This window comes from Ceratotherium simum, chromosome 21 (genome assembly GCF_057802395.1).
Source record: "Ceratotherium simum simum isolate JZ-2026a chromosome 21, ASM5780239v1, whole genome shotgun sequence".
NCBI lineage: Eukaryota > Metazoa > Chordata > Mammalia > Perissodactyla > Rhinocerotidae > Ceratotherium > Ceratotherium simum.
In genome coordinates this window covers 19,556,815-19,582,352 of record NC_141920.1, presented here as the reverse complement: position 1 = coordinate 19,582,352, position 25,538 = coordinate 19,556,815, and the positions used below count along the sequence as shown (strand labels likewise).

Here is a 25,538-nt window from a genome sequence, read left to right as displayed (position 1 = left end):
CCTTGGTAATTTTTAAAAATAACTTTTATTTTTTATTGCAAAAGTGACTCATCATGGGGAAAAGTTGGAAAACAAGGTGAAGTATACACACAAAAACTCAAGTTGCTCATAAATTTACTACCCAAAAATAACTACTTTTTAACATTTTGGTATCTGTCTTCTAGTCTTTTACGTATGTTTGTTTATGTCTTTGTGTGTTGAATTATACACAGTAATTTTTTTTTTTAATATTATGTCCCTGCCATATCTTTGGGCCATAATAGCAGACCCTAATGTTCTGTTTCTTGTTTGTTAAATCTGACCTATAAGCAAAATCAAACAACACAGACTTCATTCCAGGTTGAAGTGCTGGTGGCATGTTTTGTCATTATTATGGTTTTAACCATAAGTGCTTAGTTTGGGCAGAAGTAATGGGGGTATTTATTACTGTCAAGTAAACAGAGGCCACCAACTTTGTGTATCTGATTGACTCAGCATTTTAAAATTTTAGACTTGAGAATTTTAGAAGTTGTAGGATTCTGTATGCTGCATGGCAGATTGGGTTCAGGTCCTACTTCTGACACTGTCCCATCTCTGTGGGGTGAGAATTTCTTATAACGAGGGGTATGATCATGCAAATTGCTGTTTCCCTGGGGCCTGGCACAAAATAGATGTTTAATGAATTATGCCAGATGTGGCTTCTTTTGCTGTTAGCCAGGAATTGATAAACACACACATGCCTATACATTATTATTAGTTATCTATTTCTACAAAACATATTACCCCAAAATTTATCAGCTTAAAACAGCAAACATTTGTTTTTTCACACAGTTTCTGTGAGCCAGGAATCCAGGAGCAGCTTAGCTGGGTCATTTTGGCTCAGGGCCTGTCATGAGATTGCAGTCATTAGAAGGTTTAACTGACACTAGAGGACCTACTTCCAAGATGGTTCACTCACCTGGCTGTTGTCAGGAAGTTTCAGTTCCTCACCACATGGGCCTGCCTGAGTGTCCTGACAGCATGGCAGCTGGTTTCTCCTAGAGCAAGGAGAAAGATCCAGGTATCAGAAGTCATATACTGACATTTCTATTTTATCCTGTTTTTTGGAGTGAGGCACTAAGTCCAGCCAGTATTCAAGGAAAAGGCAATTAGGCCACACCTCTTGAAAGGAGAAGTTATCAAAGAATCTGTTGGTCATGTTTTAAAGCCACTACACGTGTTGGATACATAAACTTACAATTCATTCATATTCAACATTGGGGTGACCTTACCCCAGTGCACTGCATATTTAATAGGCCCCCTGGGGTTAATTCTGATACACACTAAAATTTGAGCGTCACTAACCTAAATAATCGTAGAGAGATACCACATTCATGGATCAAAGACACAACGTTTTGATGTCACTTCTCCCCAAATTGTCCTGTGAACACAAACTCCTAGCTGGCTTTTTTTTTAAGAAATTGACAAACTGAATCTAAAACTTATATGGAAATGCAGAAGACATTGAATGGCTAAAACAATTTTGAAAAAGAACAAAGCTAAAGTACTTTATTACCTGATTTCAAAATTTACTATGAAGAAGAAAACTTACTGTAAAGCTATAGTACTCAAGATAGTGTGTGTTCGTGTAAGGATAGAGTCGAGTCCAGAAATAGACCTGCAATTATATGGTCACTTCATTTTCAGTAAAGAAGTTAAGGCAATTCACTGGGGAAGGGCTGTCTTTTAAAAAAATGATGCTAGAACAACTGGACATCTTTATGGATTTAAAAATGTATCCTGTCCCTTACCTCTATAAAACTCCTAGAAAGAAAAATTCATAATATATATATCTAACCAAAAAATTGTAATCCAGAATGTATAAAGAACTCTTACAACTCAGTAATAAAAAGACAAACAAATATTTTTAAAATGGTGAAGATTCGGAGAGATACTTCACCAAAGAAGGTACATATGAGTGGCCAGTAAGCACATGAAAAGGTGCTCATCATTTAATAAGGAAACTGGCTTAAAACCACAGTGAAATACTACTACACACCTGCTAGAGTGGCTGAAATTAACGACTGATAATACTAGGTGTTGGTGAGAATGTGTGGCAGTTGGAACTCTAATGTATTGTTGGTGGGAATGTATAATCATACAGCCACTTTGGAATACAGTGTGGCAGTTTCCTATATAATTAACATACACTTACCATATGACCCAGTAATTTCACTACTAATTATGTACCCAAGAGAAATGAAAACATGTATACACGAAACTTGTATATGAATGTTCATAGCAGATTCGTTCATAATAACCAACGCCTGGAAACAACTCAAATGTCCATCAATAGGTGAATAGATAAATAAATTGCAGTATATCCATACAGTGGATCTAACCAACTACTGGTATATCCAGCAACATGGATGAATGTCAACAATATTATGCTGAGTGAAAGAGGTCAGACACCAAGAGTAAATCCTATATGATCACATTCATATGAAACTTTAGAACTCTAGCCAAATCTAATCCATAGTGCTGGCAGATCAGTGGTTGCTTCGGGCTGGGGCAGAAGATGGGGATTGTCTGGGAATGGGCACAAGGGAAACTTTCTGGGGTGATGGAATTGTTCTAAATTTTTATTTTGGTGAGGATTACACTTGTGCATATGTTTGTGAGACTTATCACACTGTGTCTTTGAAATGTGTTTATTTTACTGTATACAAATTATACTTCATTAAAGTTGATTTAAAAACAGGTATCTCGAGGTTTGGATTTTCTAGAAGTTACATAGATAACCATCTGATTTTGAGAGTCAGTGTTCAAGATTTATCCCTTGGTATCATTTGTGACTTAGTCTTAATAGTACCAGATCCAGGGAAAAGAATGCCAAACTGTTGCTTCCTTTTACAGTACAACTGGCTCCCCTCCTCCTGCATGTTTGTAACACGCCTTGTTTTAGAGGCAGGGTAATGGGATGACTTTTCTGGGCTACTTTGTGAAATCTTTCCTTCCAATGGAATGTGCTATTATGGCTACCATGCCATTTGAATCCTGTCATTGTGCTTCTTGACCAGCTTGTCAAGGTAGATGGGCAGGAGATAGCTCATGACTCCTCTTAACTGACTTATCTCTTATGGTTGCAGATTCTCATAAACACAAAGATAAACACAAAGATCGAGAACACCGGCACAAAGAGCACAAGAAAGACAAGGAGAAGGACCGAGAAAAGTCCAAGCATAGCAACAGGTAAGGGTTGAACCAGCAAGTCCCTCGTCATTCAGCAGTGGGTGGCTGTGACTTTGCTCACCTGGAATAGGCCTTAACTTGAGCCACAGGTAAACAGCATGGATAGTGAAGTAAGCAGAGACTGTATTTGACTCCAGAGTTACTAAGAGGGTGGCCTTGATAATTCAGGCCTTACTGGGAATGCCATTCTTCAGATCAGGATGTACAAAGCAAGTATGGTGAATTTTCTTTCAATATATACCTCATTAAAAATAGTATTTTTACCTAAGACAGCTGTAGATTCATTGTAACAAATGATAGTATTTAACCAAGTGTCCAGACTCTGCTTGCCTAGACAAAAGGTGACTGGATTGGAGGCTTGATATATTTTTTTCTTCTTCTTCTTTCTGTACTTTAAAAGGTATAAGTTAAAAATTCTTAACTTGGGCTTCCATGGTCTGTGAGCCCCTGAAATCATATGCAGAAGATTGGGTATATGAGATTTTCCTGGAGAGAGCGTTCCCAGCTTTCATCAGGTTATCAGGGGGGTTCAGCTCTTGCAAAAGCCAATCACAACCAATAATGCTCAATAGTGCTGCCCTCTGGGGTCCAAGCCTCAGAAAGATGTTTTCTTGTTTGTTTTGCTCCCGTTTTTTGGTGTAGGAAGTGAATGGTTAAGCCCAAAGACTTAGGTTATCTTTGGATATAGGACCACTTACTGAAAATGATGACTTATGCTTCCATTTTGAGTAAAGGCAGTTGTTGGTGAGAAAGCCATATGGTATTCCCATAGTGGCCCAGGTTTTGTTAGAAGGGAATGTAAAGATCAATCATTTATTGGACAAATGCCTCCAGCCTAGAGTCTCTTGGAACTACTTCGTTAGCTTAGCTTATTGTCTGTAGACAAGTTAAAGTGAGAATTGCTTTCTAACTCTCTTCTTTTTATGAATCATTAAAATTCAAAAAATATTTCTAATGAATTCTTTTTATGAATAAGTCTTTATGAATCATTAAAATAACTAGATGAATTTTTTCTAGTGGGGACGTTTCTTCACAAATCATCTACCACTCCTGTGGTCTTTTCTCCCTACCACTCATTCATTTCTTAACACTTGATCATCTAGTTTCCATTTTCATTACTCTAGTGAATTTAATCTCAGTGGTTGCATCTAGTCTCAGTTCACATGCATCTTCAAGTTATAGTTGTCCAGCTCATACTAATATCTACCAAAGTAGATTTGAGTGCAAAGAATATTGCCAGGAATAAAGAAGTTCATTTCATAATGATGAGACCAATTAACCAGGAGGACATAACTATAAATGTTTATATACTAATATCAGAACCTCAAAATACGTGAAGTAAAAACTGATAGAACTGCAAAGAGACATAGACAATTCATAATTATAGTCAGATTTTACTACCTTTTTCCCAATTGATAGTATAAACAGAAAATCATTAAGGATGTAGAAGACTTGAACATCATCAGCCAACTTGCTTAATTGACATGTACACTCAGCAGAATACACATGGAATATTTGTCATGATGCACCATATTCTGGGCCCAGCCCTCCTTCTTAAAACTGACTTTCCTTGGCTTTCATGTCTCTATCTTTTTCTACCTTTCTGGCCACCTTTTTCATTTCCTCTTTCTAAGGTGCATAGTGATTCTCTAATAGTCTTTGGCTCTCTTCCTCTGCTCCCTCTCTTGCTTTTTACCGTTCTCTCACATTCCATATTCAGTCTTGCTGGACTTCTTTTCAGTTCCTCAAACACAGCATGTTTTCTGCTACTTCTAAGTCTTAAAATGTGCTATTACTGGTTCTGCAATACTCTATTGCCCTCTTAATATCATTCTTTTGGTTGCAGCTTAGACTTTACTCCCTCTAGGTATCCTTTCTGCCTACCCCCTCATATTAAGTGCCACTTCTTTGTACTCTCTGACACTTTGAATAAATATCCCTATCATAGTAATTACCAAGTTGTGCTGGTGTTGTAATTGTCTCTTTACTTTTCTGTATGCCCTCCTATACTCTTAAGGTCCCTGGGAGCAGAGTTGAGGTCTGTTGTATTCATTTTACATCCTCAAAGCTTAGTATAGTACCTGGCAGATAGGAGGCACTTATTGGTATATATTTATTGCATCAATGAGTAGATAACCTGTGGGTACCTCAGTTTCCACCTTCTCTCTTCTTTTCACATATTCTCAATATTCTATAGGATAGTTCCATTTGGCTATCCCATTTTTCAAAGAGTTTTTCGTGTGTTTTTTGTGAAATACACATAACATAAAGTTTACTGTTTTGAAGTGGCATTAAGTACATTCCCAGTATTGTACAACCATCACCAGTATACATCTCCGGAACTTTTTCATCATCTCAAATAATCTCTGAACTCACTAAGCAATACCTCCCATTCTCCCTTTCCCCCTATCCCTTAGCAACTTCTATTCGACTTTCTATCTCTATGAATTTGCCTATTCTTGGTAGCTCATATAAGTGGGATCATAAAATATTTGTCCTTTTTGTCTGGCTTATTTCCCTTGTTTTCAAGGTTCATCATGGTGTTGCATATCAAAATTCCATTCCTTTTTATGGCTGCATAACATTCCATTGTACATCTGTATCACATTTTAAAAAATCCATTCATCTGTTGATGGATACTTGGGTTGTTTCCACTTTTTGGCTATTGTGAATAATGCTGTTATGAACATGGGTGTACAAGTTTGAGTTCCTGCTTTCAATTCTTTGGGGTATATACTTAGGAGTAGAATTGCCGAATTACATCAAACAGGTATTTTTATCCTGCTTGCCATGTTTATGATGTGCTAGTTGATGTGAAGTGCCAAAAAAATATGAGATAATCTTTGACTATGAAGAACTTTATCATCTGAGGAAAATGCTTATAGATCAGATGAAGAAATGCTATCTTTTGTTACCCAGAAATCTGTCCAAAAAACTTTAAAAAGATAGAATATTTAAAACATAAGCTTTTACAAGTTGATTTCTTCTTCTCTGGCATGTCTTACTTCACCAACCATAATTTGCAAATGTGGTGGGAGAGAAGATTAGGTAGAAGTGGCATAAAAGGCTTTGGGACATAAGTTTGACCCTGCCCAGTTTTACCAAAATCTCCTTTTTAAAAATATAAGATTTTATTTTGGTGTCATTTTTCTTGAAAAGTCCAAAAAGCTTCATCACCTCTATCTAGGAGAAGGCCATGTCCTGGTCCATCTACTTAGGTCTCCTGTGATCTTGACTAGGTTACCTAACCTTCCTCAACTCAGTTTCCTCATTAACACATGCTTCAGAGGGAACCCATGGGAGTCAATAAATACAAAAGTGCTTTGTGAACTGCTCTACAAATGTGAGGAGATGATATTTTGTACCTCTATCGAAAGCTTACTTTTCCAAGATTATAGCATAGGCAAAATCAGGAGTTTGTTATATGCAGTTTTGTGCCTTTTAATATTTTCTTCATTTCTAATCAAAATACTTAAGAAAATAATAGCCTGTTTGCCCAGAGGCATTGGAAAAACCTGGCCTGAGTTTCCGTTGACCATGACTAAATCTAGCCCTGGATCTCTAATTCACATGTAAGTTTAAGACAGTTTAACCAGATGATGTGTAGTAAGCAGACTTTTAAATACTTCCTGTTTTGACCTCTAGTGACACAATACCTCTTTGCAACAAAGCAAGTGTATTGCTTATATTCCAGTAAAATATGTATTTTATGTCGTGTTCCTTTTTAAGTGACTTCTGATCTTTCTAGTAATTTTGGGCTTTTTCATTTTTCTTCTGTAGCAGATTAGGGAAACCTTGAGGATTGTTTAATCACCTCTGAAGCCCAGAATAATTAAGATTTAGCATGTTCTATTCCAAAATGCTTCACTTGATTCCAACACTTTGCTAATCAATCCTGCCTAACTTGGTGGCTATCTATTATAAGGAAACAAATTTTACACTAATGTATTTCTGTGTTCCTTCTTCTCTGCTAGTTATTAGCATCAATCATTTCTCATTAGGCTGCACTTAGGACCTAAATCCAGGAGGCATCTTTCTCTTGCATAGTAACATATATGCATACTTGCAGTGTCAGAGAATGGGAAACCACGTTTTCTAGTGAGACAGTGGGATGTCGACCTACCCCTCAGGAGATCCCATCTTATTCATAATGCTTTCTTCTTTGTTGTTCTCCCTCAAGGTGCAAAATAAGGGAGAGAGTATTAAAGATCATTCCATCTTATATTTTCCTGTGGACAGGAGTCTGAGGTGACATGCCCAAAGTCACATGGCAATGTGGTAGCAGAGCGAGGAGGAGAGACCAGGGCTTCTGAGTCCTAGTATGTTTTCCTCTCATTACATTATTCCTTCCAGAAAAAAAAAAAACTCCCTCCCTAAGAAAGGTTAGTTGTGTAGCTAAACTATAAACTATCTTTGGTTAAATATAAGCACCTCTTTTTCTCATATGCATGTGGTAGGCAGCTCAGGTTTTAAAATGCCAGATCGTTTCAGGCACTGCCTCTTTCTTTGGGCCCCAAATCCCTGAAGTTTTTGGCAGTAGAAGTATTAGTCTCATGAAATTCTTTCCCTATGAAAGCCCTATCCCTGACTATCTCCTGTTTGGTCTCTAACATCACAGGAAGAGTTTATACCAAAGTCAAATTAAAAATAATTTCTTCTGTTATTTATCTCTGACACCAGGGCCGGCCCCGTGGCTTAGCGGTTAAGTGCGCGCGCTCCGCTGCTGGCGGCCCAGGTTCGGGTCCCGGGCGCACACTGACGCGCGGCTTCTCCGGCCGTGCTGGGGCCGCGTCCCACATGCAGCGGCTGGAGGGATGTGCAGCTGTGACGTACAACAATCTGCTGGGGCTTTGGGGGGAAAAAAATAAATAAATAAAAAAACTAAATTTATCTCTGACACTGCTTCTATTAGCATTAATATTTAGAACTTCAGGTCCTTTTAAAAAATACATAAATCCTCTCAAAAGAAACAAAAAGAGTATTCTTACTAGATGCTAAGGAACCATTCGATTTGTTGGGTCTCATCAGATACTTCTCTTGAAAGGTTGCATTCTTAGTCATAAATTATCTTTAATACTAGACCTCTTATATAAACAACATTATTAAAAGCAATTGTGGAGGAGGGGCTGATTTTAGAAAATAAAGGACTGTCATGTGAAAAACAAGATTCCTCCTGCTAGTTTTTGGCTATGTGCATTCTTGCCAGTTTTAAACCTGGCACTCAATCTGGAGTGACAAATTTGTGGAAAGCCAGGGAAGACAGAAAAGCACTGCTGTGAAATAGTAAGGGAAGTGCTTTTCCAGCCGTGTTGGCAATGCTAATCTATACAGTCAGTGTGAGGAACGTCTGAGAATAAGGATGCTTTTGGTTTCTGCTTTCCCTTCAGTTCCAAATCCTACCTGAATTAGAACTGAGACAATGTACAATCTTAGGAAAATGCACTGGAATTAAGCAACTCATTCTCAGATTAGGGGAAATTTTTCTGAAAGTAATCAAATTTAAAAGATGTGTTTACTCCTTTTTCTGTGAGCTCTTTGCTGAAGCCCATCCCTGTGTCAACCTTTCTGGGGGAAATGCACAAAACATAGGTAGATAGAAGGTTGGGTAGTTTAGAAATGAGGAACTTGAGTGCCACCACCATTCACATGGGAGTCAATGTGATGTGGTGAAAAGCACACTAAAATAGAAGTCAGGTGGCCAGGTTCTGTCATTTACTAGCTGTGTGCCCTAATCCAAGCTGCTTAACTTTTGGGTTCATTTTCCGTTTTGGTCAAGTGTTGATAGCAATACTGGCCTGGTCAAGCTTTCAAGTTCTTTGGGGAGAATTCAGTGCAATTATGAAGATGACGGCTGTTTGGAAACTGTAACATACTAAATAATTGAGGTGATGATGATGGTGGTGTGATGATGGTGGTGATGATTACTACAAAGCCTAGTAGAACATCATTCAGATAAATTGGAGCTGTCAGTTTTGGTAGTTGAATCTAATTTAGTAGTTAGTTATTGATAACATCTAATTTGGAGCCCTAGTTTTCAATTATATCTAGCCCTATTATAATGAACTATAATCATTTTTTTAAAGATTTCATGGTGGAAAGGACATTTGAGCTAGCCATTGAAAGATGGTAAGATCTTGACAAGGGAAGGTGATGGCTAGAAAGAGGGGTATTCCAGACAAGGAGAAAAGCATAAGCAACACGTGGAAGCATTGTAATGTGTTTTGCTCTGGGAAGAATCCAGTTAGGTAGATGCCTGGGTTAACAGAGGATGGGATAGAAAATGAGGCCAAAAAAAGTGGCTTGAGACATAACTATTAAATGCTATTTCACAAAGTTGGGTCTTGATTCTGAAGGGAGCAAGAAGCCATTGAAAATAGTTGAGAAAGGGAGATATAAGACTTAGCCATTATGGCAGAAGGGGTCTAAATAAGAAAAAAGCTTCCTAGCTTGGATAACTGGGTGGCTGTTTACCCTATTAATAGAGATAAGGAACTTAGGGGAGAAATGGGAGTTCAGAATATGTATTGGCTTCGTATCTTTGGGCACATCCCTTTATCATCTCTGGCCTGCAAACAAGGGATTAAATAATTTCTAAGACTCCATTCAACTCAAAGTTTCGATAATTCTTGTGATTTTGTTTAGTAACCTATAATGGTGGTGAGCATTAAGAAATCTTCACTTCTTAGAGCCTTTCAGAAACTGGCTACTGCGTTCTTTTCCCAGAGTAAACTTTTGAATTTACCTAGAATTTTTTATTTAACAAACATTATTTAAGCTTTAATTGTCTGCTTTTCCTGAAGGGGCCATGGATTTCCTCCTTCTACAGCTTTGAACCTCTCTAGGCTCTCCCATAGGAATCTGCTGTGGTTCCATTGGGTGCAACCTCAGGAGTCTGCTGCCTTGAGGAATGGGCAGGTAACTGGGATGTGTTTGTTCCTTTAGCCATTTAGCTAAGTACTATTCTCAGAAGATAAAGAGGCTCCTTTTACCCCATTATTGTGTCATTTTTGCTTTGTTTTGGAAGTAATGTAACAGAGTGGTCAAGTGTATGACTTCAGAGCCAGACCACCTGAGTTTAAATCCTAGTTATCTCTCATTAGATGTGTTTTTGTGGGTGAGTTACTTAACTTTTCTGTCTCAGTTTCCACATCTGTAAAATGGAGGTACTGGTATTTATCTCAGAGTTTTGTCATGGTGGCTAAATTGCTTAGAAGAGTGCCTGGCACTTAGTGCTGTTCAAGTATCTGTTAGATATTTTTATTGGTAATAGAGGACAGACCGTTGTTTTTGTTTTCTTTAACAGATTTAAATTGTTTCCCATATCCAACATCCTAGCTTCCCAAAATATCAGACACAGGTTGTTTTTTTTTTCTTTTTTCCTTTTTTTTTTTTTTTTTTTTTTTACAGGGGCAGCAAATGCCTTCCTGGGGCAGAAGGAAAATACTTTTCTTTCCTGGCTTCCTACTGCCATCCCCCTACTTCCACCCTTTCTCCCACCCTTCTGCTAAGTGCCTTAGAGGAACTCTGGTCAGCCTTCCCTGTTGTCTGCTCGGCTCCAACAAGTCAGAGATCAAAGGTTTCGCCATCAGCACTTTAAAAATAGTGTAGGTTACTTTTTTTCCTTAGTGGAATGTAGCTAATTGAAGCATAAGACAGGCATGAACACTCTGGAGTGGTGCGGCATTGAATCTTTCCATTTGTTCTCTTTGGCACTGAATTTTGCTTGTCCAAGCTCTGCTGGTGTAGTGGATCTTATCCCCAGACAAACATGAGCCCTGAGCCAAGGAGTCAGCTTCTGTGCGTAGCCAATAATTGGGTGTTTTCTTTCTCAGTGTTCCTGATGATGAAATTCATATTTCATCCAAAAGTGTGACCATTACAGAGATTCTAGGAATGCTAGCTACCATCTGTATTTTGGCCTTCAGTGTATCCCACACTAAACTCATTCTTAACATGTATTCGTTCTCCAGATCTCTGGGTTCCTTACTATAGTGGTCAGTATTAAGCCTTTCTTCTGGTTTATTTTTCTTATTTAGCCCCATTGAAATGTCTTCAGTATCTCAATCATCTGTTCTACAGCCTCTGAACTGGCCAGTGTTATAGCCTTCAGTTGTATTTAAAGCCCATTTTGTAACTTTGACATATTATATCTGTTGTGAAAATAGCAGGATCAGTATAAAGACAAGGGTAACATCTCTTAAAACAGGCAGTCAACAAATGAACTCCTCTTATGCATTGGTCAGAATTTCCATCATCTCACTATCAGTGGAAAAGGTGCTACTCCTTAAGCCACCATGAAGGTCAAACTAGTTTTAAGCCTTTTGGAAAAAGGTACATGTTAGGAAATCTTGAATGATGATGAGTCAGCTTAACTGATCCCAGATTGGCTCTCTTTTCTACTATTGGCCAAATCCTGCTTTTAACTTCCATGGCACAGCCTTAGACATGCTTCTTTATCACAGGACTTTGTCCCCCAGGTGCATTTGCTACTTATTTCAGGTAGATTCCTAGAAAAGACTGACACTGGGGCTTGCTCTTTGCCAGCACTCCTGCCAGTGTGGGGCTTATGGATGGGGGTGGTAGGACTCTTGGTACTCTGCTCTCTATTTCTGGAGGCAGGACAGGAACAGAACCTGACAAGTAGATATGATGTTAGCATTGTGTTCAGAGGCCTATCAGGCCTCCATAAATCCAAGTTTCTAACAGTCCCCAATGGAATGCCTTGTACCACAAGATGGCCTTAACCCAGAATCACCTGAGATCACTTAGTATAAAAATCCAACCCTGCTCTCTTATATCTAAACAGTTGGAAATAGAGGAGAGTGAGTTTCTTTTGGAAAGTCAACTTGATAGTTTCATGTCATTCTGGTCTTTGTGATTATGACCTACAAAGGAGTTACTACTCTAGCAGGAACTTTGAGTTTCCTGAATAGATTTTTCTCTGATTAGCAGGCACAGGAAGTATCAATGACCTTTTTCACTTTCCTGGGGTGGCCTGGGTTCTGTCTCATTGCCTTGTCATTTGTTGACTTTTTTCGTCTGATCTCTGTTTGGTGTGATAATGAACAGCAAAGCTGAAAACTGGAGGGCTATGTGCCCGTGCTGTGATTGCCAAAAGGCCAGAAAGCCAGTTTTCTAGTGAAAGAGACTAATATTCTAAGAATTGCTTTCATTGAGAAAGAGAACAAGAGGGGAAGGTAGAACGTAAAGGAAGATAAAGCGTTCTTAAACTTAGATTCCTGAATCAGCCATTTATAGTTTCATGGCAAGACAAAATGATAAGCAAGTATCCCAAAGGTTTTATCATTTCAAATATCCAAGATCTCTATTCTAGAAGGTTTCTACTTGATGGTAAAATAAAGTTTTGAGCTTATATATCAAATCTCAGACTGGCCATGCATTTGTCTCTAACACCAGTTTACCTTAAGTGGTAGCTATCAATTTCATGGAACTGTAATGATATTGATTTAGTGGAAGGTACTCTGAACTTGGCAATGGAAATACTGAGTTTAAATCCCAGCTTCACTTCTCACATTGTAACTTTGAATAAGACTGAACCATTAGCTCCTCTGCTTTTAAATCAGTTTAAGGGGATAATAAAACCTACTTCACAGGAGTGTTGTGAGGATTCAATGAAGTAATGTATGTGAAAACACCAAGCACAATGATTGCTTAGAAAGTGGGTTTTTTTTTCCTTACTTTGGGAGGGAAAAGGATAATCATCCATCAATATTATGGATGTAATTGATCTAAATTTTTTGCTTTTAGGCAAAAACTTGTATAGATAACTATAAAGGGAATTAATGGTTTAATGGTTTAATTCCTTTTATAGTTAATGTTAAAAAAAAAACAAAAACTGCAATGCTTGTATAATGGAATAGTAAGCTCAAACATTTTGCTGGTAATATCAAAATCATGTGCCTGTGATTTCATATGTGTAAATTCCTGAGGAATCAGTTGCAATCTTGGAAACTTTGATATTTCACGAGTCATTCTAAAGCTGGATAAATTAATGAGAACTGAAAGTAAGAGTGTTAATGCAATTGGGAGCCATTTTTGTACAAAGTAAAGGATGAATTTTTTGATAAAACATTGCATTTCGGTAAAAACAGATTATGAGAACACGATGAGTAGAGAGTGACACGATAATGATTCTAAGAATAAAAAGCATGGTGGGAAAACTTGGTCACCATGTACCTCCAAACATACTGGAACTAGGCTCAGTCCTCATGAGTTAAAAAGAAAAGTTTGCTCATATAGACACTTGTTATTTCAATTTGTGGCACATGTAAATAACAACCTAATGAGTGCAATATAGAGGGAGGAGTATATAAACAAGGAAAAGTGGGTGTTGCTTTTTTCCCATCTATGACAGTTCCTGGATCTTCCCTAAACCTGTAGTCCTGTTTCTCCTAGTCCCCTTGCCCTCCTGGCTAGATTTCATAGAGTTTCTGCTTATTTACTACCCGACCTCCTATCTCAAGTTGGGGCTTGTTTTGTGCACAGAGATGTATGTGACAGCTCTCCTGATCCAGGTTCTATGGCTCTCAACTAACTGGTTGCCATCATTTGTTTCTCCCTTTTTGGTCTTTGATGTAGCCATTAGAACAAACTTCATGGGATGGACATAGTCTAATGAGCTCCTTGCTGGTAAAATCTATTTCTTCTGGGCTGAAGGTACTAAATGTGAAGATGGGAAATACAGTCTATGGTGGAAAAGGCAAGAGCTGATGCTGCCTGTAGGTCTGACTGTCCCTGTCAGCTGGAGTTTCTGTCAGCTGTCCTGTATCTGAGGTGTACCCCCAATTGACAGCAGTTGAATTCAAGCTCCCTTTTGTTTACTTGTGGAATGTATTGGTTCGGTATAGTGAGCAAGGTTCCTAAACCGCCTGCCCGGTGCACTGTAGAAAACTGTCATCCAATGTTCTGCCACCTTAAACTATAGCTTGTAATTTTTGCTTATTGCCTCTTTAGTCTTTGTCCACATGCATGTTTTTATATAGTTGCACTCATTTTATATAGTCCTTTTTTCCATTTGTGTCATAAACTTTTTCCATGTATATTTGTAGGACTCACAGATTATAGCATAAAAGCTACATAATTTGATATATTATAGTTTCCTCGTCTTGTTACTCACTAAGGTTGTATCTAGTTTCTTGATGGTTTTTTGTTTTTATTTATTTTTTTGTTATGAGAAGCATCAAATCGAATATCTTTATGTAATGTTATTTCCCAAAGAGAAATTTCCAGGAGCTGGATCCCAGGGTATGAACATTTTAATGGCTCTTGCTTTGTAATGTAACATTTTGTTTTCCAGAGTAGCCGTGCCTTTTTACACTGCTACCAGTATGTCCACAAACCCCTTTAAAAGCAAGGCTTTTAAATGTTTAGCTCAGGACATGCCTTTTCTATTTGATGGGTCTTTTTTTATTGTGAGAAAGGACCAAGCAGGACTTATAAGCCCCGTCTAGAAGTGACTAGCTTCTGCTAGTTAAAGTGAGCAGGAAACATCTACTGTGTTACGCTGTTCACTGCACAAAGCCCTGGCTTGGCTATGTGTGTGATACTTCTCTAGCCTGGCACAGAGCCACCAAATGCATTTTTGGTGAATTGTTTAATTTACCCCCTCACATCAGATGTGAATGCTTAAGTCAGAGCTTTCATTATAGTTTTTTGCTGGTAGAATGTTGTGGAAGTACAGTGGGCTTGCTGTATATTCTTAATCACTTAAAAAAATGTCCTGCTATGTTTATAATGACTATGTTTCTCTATTTGGTTCTTTCCTCCTTCGAAAAAATAAAAACATCAAGATAAAGTCAGATGTAGCTTAGAGCCTCTACTTGAACCTTCTGTCAGGACTGTTTATTTAAAGCATTGTTAAGTTTCCATGGTTCGTGTTATCTTAGGGTATCTTGTGAGTTGATCTTGTGAAATGAACCCTTGTGGTCCCTACTATGAGCTAACTCTTTGTGTCTTATTTTTCACAGTGAACATAAAGATTCTGAAAAAAAACACAAAGAGAAGGAGAAAACCAAACACAAAGATGGAAGTTCAGAAAAGCATAAAGACAAACACAAAGACAGAGACAAGGAAAAACGAAAGGAGGAAAAGGTAACTGAATTACCCAGTGGGGAAGGAAGAGATATGGGATGTACTTTTCATTTGTTTACCTTTAAAAGCAGGTAATGAAAGTACCTTCATTGCATAGTAAGATCTCTTGGTCTTTGAGTGAAAAGGTCCCTGTCAGGAAACTTTAGAGCCACCAACTGTAGTCTTAAACTATGAAAACCAAAGTCCTTTACCACCGTATTTCAAAGTACCAAATCTATCCAAAAAAATAGATCTTTATTTTACTTTGTATGGCAAATGGATAAATTGAGAATGTAGGGTTTCTGGAAATGTCAGTTTTCTTTGATGGAGAAAATTTATTCTGTTTTTAGGAGAAGGCCTGATGCCATACTGGTCCTCTGTTGAATGAAGCTTCTTCCTGAGTAAAAATTTATTGATGCTGGTGCCCTTGGTGTCTTTTGGTTCTAGCATAACCAGTACGAGTCTTCTCAAAGTGGCTAGGCTTATCTGGCTGCAAATGAGTAGTACTGTGCATAGACTTAAAAAAACTCTTTTTATTTTAATTTCTGAAAAAGTAATGTTGGTACTTGGTAAAGTCAGACAATATGAAATAGGGAACATAGTGAAAAATACATCTCCCTTTCACCCTGGCTCATTGTCCTCCATCTTTCCCTTTCTGGAGGCGGCCACTATACTATTTTTTGTATTCTTCCAGAGATACTCTGTGTATATTTGTAGTGTATGTGTGTGTATGTGTGTTTCCCTTTGTGTGAAGATTTTTGAAAGACCTAGAGTGTCTGGGCAGTTGAAGGAGGGAGAATGTTGAATATACTTGGGTTAAATCAGAAAAGGCAGGAAACAGACTATTCCTTTTTGTTTTGTTTTTTATTTCCTCTCTGCACTGCCAAGGGCAAATCCTTGAGAGGTAGAGTATATTTATTGAGGGAGGGGGACCTGCCATTATTTAAAGGTAAAAAGCCACCATTTTGAAGGGAAACATTTCTCAATAAATTGGACAGTTCACCCTGAAGAATTGTAAAAAAAAGGAGTCTTAGAAAAATGTCAAGACCTTTAATTCATCTGTTCAGTTTTGCTAATAAGAAGAGTCAGTCTGGGATCAGGATGCCCCAAGAGTTGAGGCCAAATATTCTCAAATAAGAGAGAGGCTTCTTTAAATTTAGTCCTTTCAAGGTACTAATCAGTTACTGTTATTTTACTTTTTAGGTTAGAGCCTCTGGGGATGCAAAAATAAAGAAGGAAAAGGAAAATGGCTTCTCTAGGTAAGACTCCTCTGCTATCTTGGCTTCTCTTTCTCTAGGGGTGCCCAGCAGGCCAGCTGCCCATGTCGTTGTGTTGTTTGAACTTACCTAAAACACACTGACCTGGCCACCTCCAGGTTTCCAGGGAAGTCGGCAGTGAGACAACTTGGTCTAAGCCAACTTAAGCATTTCTAGACACCCTAACATAGTGAGACTGACCAGCACATTTTCCAGAAGGCTATTTTGAGTGAAGAAGGTTGACAGGAAGAAATTTTTTAAATTTGAGATACAATTTACCTACCATAAAATTCACCCTTTTAAAGTATACGGTTTATTGGGTTTTAATGTATTCACAAGGTTATACAACCTCTCTACTACCCACCATCTAATTTCAGAATATTTTCATCACCCCAAAAAGAAACTCCATTCTCAGTCAGTGGTAATTACAGAGTTGCCTGAAAAACCCCTACTCTGAATTCTTCCTCAGTAATATTCTGAGGCTCATATATAGAAGCTTACTTGATCTACATTTTAGGGATAGGTGTAGATTTGAGTAGAAATACGTGATCTCTTTTCTTGAAGGAGAGGAAAATGCACACCATCTAGAGGTCACTTTTCTTTTACTACTTTTGCCATTTTGATTGTTTGCCTCATCAGCCTGAACTCCCTAAAGTAAGCCTGAAGGTTCCCTTTAGTTTCAAAAAACTAGAAGTTATGATCATGTTTTCTCACTCCACTGAATGACAGAATTGATTTACTAGGAGTTGTTGGAAATGTTTGCATTATTGACTGGGACAGAGTGTTTTGAGAATTTTGCTTCCTTGAAACTTTGAACTTGCAGTTTCGTTTGAGAATTTTTTTTTTTTTTTTTTTGCTGAGGAAGATTCCCCCTGAGCTAACGTCCTTTGCCAATCTTGTATATGAGCCACTGTCGCAGCACGGCCACGGACAGACTAGTGGTGTAGGTCCGCACCCAGAAACCGAACCAGGGCTGCCGAAGCAGAGTGCGCCAAACTTAACCATTAGGCCACTGGGACTGGCCCTTGAGAACATTTTTGAAAATCGTTCCATGTACTCTGGATCCCTTAGACTAGGAGAAGCAAGTGCCCTCTTTGGGCATGTTTTGTAACTATTCTAGGAATGCAGAATAATAAAATTCAAGAAGCATCAGAGCTGTAGGCTACCCTAGGCGTTTTGATTTCTTAGATAAAGTGACTGAGCACAGAGTGACTGTTTTCTGTCCAGAGACCACCTAGGACTTTTATTAAACTAATAATAAGATATGAATAGACTGTCTGGACTTGGTGTGTAGGCCTGGGTTCAGTTTCAGACTTTCTGGGTTAGAAGATTAGAAACACACCCTTCGAGGCAGTGGTCTCTATATTCACTTTGCTGGACTGCTTGCTAGTTTGGATATGTGTCTTTGTACAGAATCCAGATGCTTTACTGGATGAAACACAGTTTTCTGGTAAATTGTTTTAGAAATTCTTCCTTCAGGCCTAATAACCCTTCCCACGTGTTTTTAACTTCACCCATGACAATACTAGGATCTAGCATTTACTTAACTAGTTGGGTAAATGACAGTGTTTCTTTCCTTCTGGTGCAAAGCTTTTGGAGATTTTGGACCCTTAGGGCGATGTCAGTGATTTCCATGGTGGGGGGAAAACAACTACAGGTATAGAGGTTGGCATTTGGGGAGTGTCCAGAAATAAGGAAGGAAAGCTGATCTCTTCAAACATTCAAATTCTGTTGCAAGCACGGGGATCCAGTATGCTTGGGGGGTAGGAGGTGGCGGCATTGAAACCCCATGAATATCCTGACTTTCCTTGCCAACTGAATCTGGATGCTTATCCCTTGGACCCCTTAGAGATGAGTGGCTTCGTGTTGGGAGGCCATTCCCTGTACTGAGTTAGTTAGCTCTGTAGGTGCTTCTGGCTGTGAGCAGTGAGGTTCTGACAAGATGTGCCAGGCCAGGGAACATCTCAAGGCTATGGTGATTGCTGGTCTTGTGGTTTTTCACTTGTTCCTTCCTCTTTTTTATTCAAGATAGTTGTCTAACAGAATCATCTTTTTATATTCAGAAGGCAAAATCTTAACAAAAAAAAAGGCAAGGCGCTCTTCTGGGTTGTCCAAAGGAGGAAGTTGGACAATGAATAGATTTGGGTTAAAATGACTTCATTTTGTTCTGGGCTTCTCATTTAGCATGTGCCCTTCTTTTGTTGTAATGTCAGCTCGGTTATTTTTCCATGTAACTAAGGTTATTTTCCCTTGGAACTTTAAGGTACCAAGTATGGGAAATAAATTTTTATTCCTTTCCTTGTAAAAGCTGTATTTTAGCTTTTGGAGCACTAGAATAATCAGTTCAGATCATTCGTGGGGTCAGATACATAGTAGATCCCCCATGTAAGATGAGGAAACAATTTGAGTTTGTTCCTGTTGTGGTTTGGGTCATGCTGGCAAAGGCAGCTAAGATGTAGTGAGAAAGAATACTGACTTAGAATAAGGAGTCCTGATCCCAAGCCTTGCTATTATTGCCTGTTCATCTGTAAAGTGAGAACAATACTATACCTACTTCACAGGGTTGTGGTGAAAATTAAGTTAAAAAAAGTGCTCGTGTAAAACCTTTATAACAGATGCAAATGTATGTTGTTACCCTTATATTAGTTGCTTCTCAGTGAGATCATTTATCCCTACTTTGGATTGCCTAACATAATGTAGATGTTCCAAAACTCATTAACTCGCAATTTTTTCTCTTTAGTCCACCACGAATTAAAGATGAACCTGAAGATGATGGCTATTTTGCCCCTCCTAAAGAGGATATAAAACCATTAAAGAGACCTCGAGATGAGGATGAGTGAGTATTTCTTATTACTTTGATTTTTGAAAACAAAAAGGAGTTGTTTAAAGATAAATGTGATGCCTGTCTCTACAATAGACTGAAAAACTGCATTAATTGCCTTTTACTCCTTTGGGATTTGTGATTAATGGACTGGGCAACTGACTTCTCTTTGAATTATGAAAAGCAGGGTTTGCTAAGCAAATAAGTAGTGTACCTGAGGCTTAAATGGAAAATATATATTTACATTTTTCTTATTAAAAAGGTAATGCATATTTATTGTAGAAATTTCAAGTAATACAGAATTCATGAAGAATACTTAAGTTATTTAAGTTACTTTGTTTATCATCGCCTACCACAGATAAGTTTTCACTGTTAAGGCAGTTTCTCCTAGGATCTGTGCCTGTCAATACATTCTAAGTGAAGTTTCGGTGTATAGAGGTAATAAAATTGCTCTTACTTAAGACAGTTTTTTGAGGCTTATATGTGCCTCTTTCTCAGATTCAATCAGTGAGCTTAAATTCTGTTCATTATTATCAGTCTTGTATAGCTTATTATGCTCCAGGAATCTACAAAGGATTTACAGTAGAAAGTGGGTAGAAATGGAGGAGGGAAATACTTTGTGAACTCATTTGTATTCATTCAGAATTCATATAGAATTTCTTTCCTCGCCTTTCCAGCCAGTTATTACTTTGTGGTAGCCATTGTTGCGCTGTGCATTTTGTTCCCAGATTTCCATCTTCTAGTGGTGTTTATTTCTGTATATATCTCTCTACTCCACTTCCCTTCCAGGCCTGCATGTAGTCTAAAGTTGTTTGTTTTGTCCTACATAGGGCTATAACTATTGGTCTAGTTATAGTTATATAACTATTGGTCCTTGGTCTGACCTTCTTTACTTTCTCCATTCCTATTCTTGACTATAGAATGCCCAGCTGAGAATAGCAGCCATGCCTGCCTTGGAGGCGTCCAAGAGGAGTTTGGAAGTCCTAATCCTATTGGTGAGAACTACTGAGTCACAATTGTGTTAACTGCGAATTTATGTTCCCCTTTCTAGTGCGGATTATAAACCTAAGAAAATTAAAACAGAAGATATCAAGAAGGAGAAGAAACGAAAACCAGAAGAAGAAGAGGTTAGTAAAGAGACTTAGGCCCTTTGGGGCTTGAGTTTGAAATAGGGAGTTTTCCATAAAACAACTAATGAAGGCAGTTGAGTTTTAGGAATTTATTGGTCTGCTGTAGAAGAAACACTGGGAAAAACTCTTACACGTATATTGGCTTTAAGATCTCTCTTAGCCTTCCTGGGTGTCTACCCATAGCTATGCTGCCATCTGACGTTCTTGGAGAAACTACGCTGTCTTCATACATACAGAGGAAATGTTAACAAGAAATCATATTTTGACTTAGAACCCAGAAGAGTTTCCCCTAAGAATGTTTTTTAGTGCTCTCTTATATCTAACAAAGCTTACTTGTCACTCACTTTGGGTAAGTGTCCCTATATAAAGTCATTTAGGGGGGACCCATTGGACATAGGATGAAATCCAAGCACTTTACCACAACTCCTCCCAATCTGGCCCCTGCATTTTGTGCCTCTTCTCTAATTTACCTTGTTCCAGCCACACTGACCTTCTTTGTTTCTTTTCCACACCTGATTCTTTTGTGCTTCAGAGCTTTATGTAGCACATGCTTTTCCCTCTGTCTGGAATACACATGTTCTTCCTCCCTTTTTTCTCCTGGCTTATAACCTTTCTTTAAATCTCAGTTCAATTCAAGTACTTTTCTAAGGGTTCTATTTGATGCTTGTGGTAGATTTAAAATACAATAATATGGCTCCTTCTTTTGATACTTTCTATTTCTTATACTAAAGAATTATTAGCAAATAATTCAAAAAGAAGATGTCAGAAATTCACAGAGATCTTAATCTTGCAGTCCCCTAACAGAAGAAGGAGTTGAGTGAGTTCTTAGCTCTTATGCTGTGTTTGAAGTTAGCCACTGTCTTGGGCAAAATGGATTCACAAGTGTAAAGTCAATAGCTTGAAGCATCAGCAGTAAAGATAGTGATAGTAAGGGGCAGTGAGTCTTAAGAGCGTAATCTGTTGTAGCAGTTGTAAGAATAATATTAGTAATTAAAATTAATAGGTGCTTACTGTGTGCCAGGCACTATTCTTCATGCTTTATATGCTTTTTATTTAATCCTTACAACATCCCTTAGCAAGAAATATTGCTGCTATTATCTCCATTTTATAGATGGAGGAACTTAGGTATAGAGAGGTTGAATCATTTGCCTTAGGTCACACAGCTACTAAGTAGTAAAGCTGGGATTTGATCCCATGCAGTCTGATTCCAGAGCCAGCACACTAGCTATCACGTTATCCTGCCTCCTGTGGGACTTTGCTTATCCTTTAACTGCACAAGAAGGGAGAAGAAGGGTCTTTAATGAAGTCCTATTAAGAATATTAATGAGTAGGTGAGCCATAGAGAGATGTTCAGGTCCTGGAGTTAGTAGTTTTTCTGACAACTAGCCTATTCTTGGCAAAAGTTCAAGTTTATGAGAGCCAACTCAAGAAATTGAGATTGAAATATTGAGTAGTGATTATGGTAATCAGTCACTCCACTTTCATGTCAATTATCTATAGACTAGTCAATAAAGAAATGTAAGACTTTAGCTCTTTATGTTTTCTGTATCACCTTTATGCTTAGGTTGCATTTATATAAAATAATACCTTCTTTCTGAGTTTGGAAGAGGTTAGTAATAACTGTTAAACCATTTGGAAAAAAGAACAGTTGATTTCATTTTTTTATTGTTACGTTTAGCAACCCTCTCCTTACCAGGGGTGAAAAAAACGCAAGCTGGAAGACTGAATTAATACAGTCTTATTGTGGCAGGGACCCCAGATGGCAGGATCGGTCATTAAATCTTACTTGCTGGCTATGGTTTTTTTAATTTCTGGGAATTGTTCTGAAGTCTCTCAGTGACTGATTATCCCATTTTGAGTCTTGAAAACGTATAATGTAGCCAGTAGTTTCCTGATGGGACCATCTGCATGCCTGTTCAGAAGCTGTTCAGAGAATGTCTTAACTGAAAAACATTTCCCTTTCCTGTGGTGCGTTTCAGCCTAAATAGTAAACATTAGCTGAATGTGATCCTCTAGTACTTTCTCCTCCCAAACATAGTTACACATGTATATTCTCCATTCCTATATTTAAATATGTGTGGTATTGTAGTCTTTCCTCTTTCTTCTACCCTAAAGGTCGTTTGCTTAAAGACCCTGAGTTTATCTTGATTGCTGTTCTATCATGTAGTCCTAGAATGTTTATCTAGTCCAGTCATTCCCATGAGTCACATTCTGTTATTTTTCTGGTAAACTTGGGCTCACATCATGGTCAATAGTAGCTATATGACGTTGAGCAAGAGACAAGACCTCTGTTTCAGAGTTCCCTTGATTATAACTGGAAGAGGTTAAATCAAACTGTCTATAAAGTTCTTTCAAGCTCTTCCATTCTGTAATTGATTAAGATGACTCAAAACCACCTTTCATAGCTATATAAAACTTATTGAATTATCTTGAATAGTTAGGACAAAGGAAAATATTCTTCAAAAGAATTTAGTTTCTATTGAGTGGGACCGCCACCTGTTGAATAGCACATTTTTGTCTGGATGTGTGTATGTTTTGAGGTTTATCTCCTATTTTGGTGAATTGTACTTGTTTATGTTTGATGCTCCTTTTCTGTGCCACTGTGACAGCTCATCCAGGGTCACCGTTCAAAGAAGAGCCATAAAGAAATAGCACCTTAGGAATTGGTAATCATTATAGGACCTTCCAAATACTTGCTTACTGCTTTGTGACTTTGTGTATGCAAACATCAGTGATAGAAGGTATACCACTAGATTTGGTTAGGAATTTCCTTTCAAATTGTATATTAAATATCTAATACAAACCCTCCTATATGCATTATTTGATGGTATTAAAGAGGGTTAAAGATGAGTTGATTTAAAAGTAAGTGAGGATAGTACACTGGGGTTACTCTCTATAGTAGTGCTTTCCCAAACTCCCCTGAGCCTAAAAGAATACAGTTTCCCAGGTTCTTCCCCTGCAGAATGAGTGTTTTTAATTACTTTCTCAGGTAATCAATCAATCATTTATCAGGGAGTTTTGGGAAATACTGCTCTAGAGAAAAGTACTAGTAAATTTTTATTCATCTGATAAATTGAGAGGATTGGATCTAAGAACCTCCCCAGTTCTAATATTCTGTGATTCCAGTTTTTCTTCCTAATGGCCCCCCAAAACTACTTCTAGAAATGTGATTGGTCCTTATTTAAGTCCTTTCTCACCATGTTTCTTTGTAGGATGGTAAATTGAAAAAACCCAAGAATAAAGATAAAGATAAAAAAGTTCCTGAGCCAGATAGCAAGAAAAAGAAGCCGAAAAAAGAAGAGGAGCAGAAGTGGAAATGGTAACATCTCAGCACTGAGTTAAAATGTCAACTCTTTTATTCCACAACCTAATTAAGCAAGAGTATTGAGTTATTAAAATTAATAGCCTGATATTTGGGGAAGGAGGGAAGTACTTATAAGAATCTCTCAAATAACATTAAATAAGTTGTACAGGTCCTAGTGAAAAGCATTAACTAGCTCTCAACCTATGGGATCTCAAAACTAGGTCCCACCCTATTGAACAGAATGAACTGTAGAAGTAGACCTATGTATATATGGGAATTATGCATATAACGAAAATTGCATTTAAAATGATAGGGAAAAGATGGATTAATAAATAAATCATGTTGGGAAAACTGCCTATTTATTAAAAAAAAAACTTCCATAAGAAAACCTGAGTGAATATTTTCATAATTGTAGAATAGTGAAGACCCTTTAAAGCAAGACATATAACCAGAGCCATAAGGAAAATATTTATAAATTTGATACATCAAAATTAAAATCTATATGGCAAACAAACTCATGCCATTTTTTAAAAAAATCTTAAGGGAAAATATTTGCAGTACAAAGGGGTAAGGTTCCTATTATGAAAAAAAGTCTTTTAAAACAAATAACGAAAGGAACAGTCTGATAGAAAAGTGAGGAACAGGCAATTCATTAGAGCAAATAAATGATTAGTAAACATCTTAAAATATGGTGAACCTCACAAGTAATCAAAGATGCAAAGAAAAATAATAAATGAAAACCTGTTTACCCAGATCTCCCTATTTTTAACTGTTATACCTTTTTGTTTAATGTCTCTCAGATTGGGAAAGATTAATAAGTATCAAAATATCTAGGGCTGTGAATATGAGAAAACAGGCCTTCATCTTCACTGAGGGAGTGAAGATTCAGACAGTCTTTATGGAGGACAGTTGAGCAATAACAGAGGTTAATTTTGAGAAATGTGTTTAGGTGAGAAATTTTTATTTTCTACTTAATAAATTTTGGTGTTTAGAATTTTGAAATAAACGTGTATTTTTTTTAATACCGATTTTTCTTGAAACTTTGTGTTATTTACTACACCAGTAATACATGATTTGTATTTGTGTTGAAAAAATGAAAATGATCCAGAGGTATCTGTGTTAGAAAAAAATGACAGTCCTCTTTACCTCTTTCTCTCATTCCCATTTTCCTTTCCAGCTTTGAGGTAACCACTGTTCATGGTTTGGTGTGTAGACTTCCAGACCTATTTGTATACATCTACCCTGTGGCTTTTATAATTGAGAACAGTAGTGTCCCCAGCACCTCTGAGGAAAGGGGAAAGATCAGTGACCAAGGAGGTGGCTGAGAGGAGCAGAGCTGCAGTGGCAGAAAAGTTCAGCACAGCTGTGTGATCAGAATTGTTGGTATGAACATATGTGGGGTTAAAAGGAAAATCACAGAACAGAAGAATCGTGGGCCTTTCCAGAGGTCAGAGTCAAAAAACAATCGAACATGTGTTTTTATTTTTCTCATTTTTTTTTTTATTTTGTTTTTTGTGAGGAAGATCAGCCCTGAGCTAACATCCAATGCCAATCCTCCTCTTTTTGTGGAGGAAGATTGGCCTTAGGCTAATTAGCATCTGTGCCTATCTTCCTCTGCTTTACATGGGATGCTGCCACAGCATGGCTTGACATGCGGTGCGTCAGCGCGTGCCAGGGATCCAAACCTGCAAACCCTCAGGCTGCCGAAGCAGAGTGCACGCACTTAA

The 25,538-nt window shown here is 37.8% G+C and overlaps 1 protein-coding gene across 1 annotated transcript in view; it reads left to right on the top strand.

Moving 5' to 3' along the window:
• TOP1 (DNA topoisomerase I) overlaps positions 1 to 25,538 on the top strand; it is an 87,085-nt gene that overhangs the window by 27,161 nt on the left and 34,386 nt on the right. Inside the window, exons 5-10 of the mRNA XM_004430397.3 lie at positions 3,108 to 3,210; positions 15,198 to 15,321; positions 16,504 to 16,559; positions 19,297 to 19,392; positions 20,429 to 20,504; positions 23,720 to 23,826. Of these exons, the coding sequence (XP_004430454.2) occupies positions 3,108 to 3,210; positions 15,198 to 15,321; positions 16,504 to 16,559; positions 19,297 to 19,392; positions 20,429 to 20,504; positions 23,720 to 23,826 (562 nt within the window). The remainder of the gene's footprint in view (positions 1 to 3,107; positions 3,211 to 15,197; positions 15,322 to 16,503; positions 16,560 to 19,296; positions 19,393 to 20,428; positions 20,505 to 23,719; positions 23,827 to 25,538) is intronic.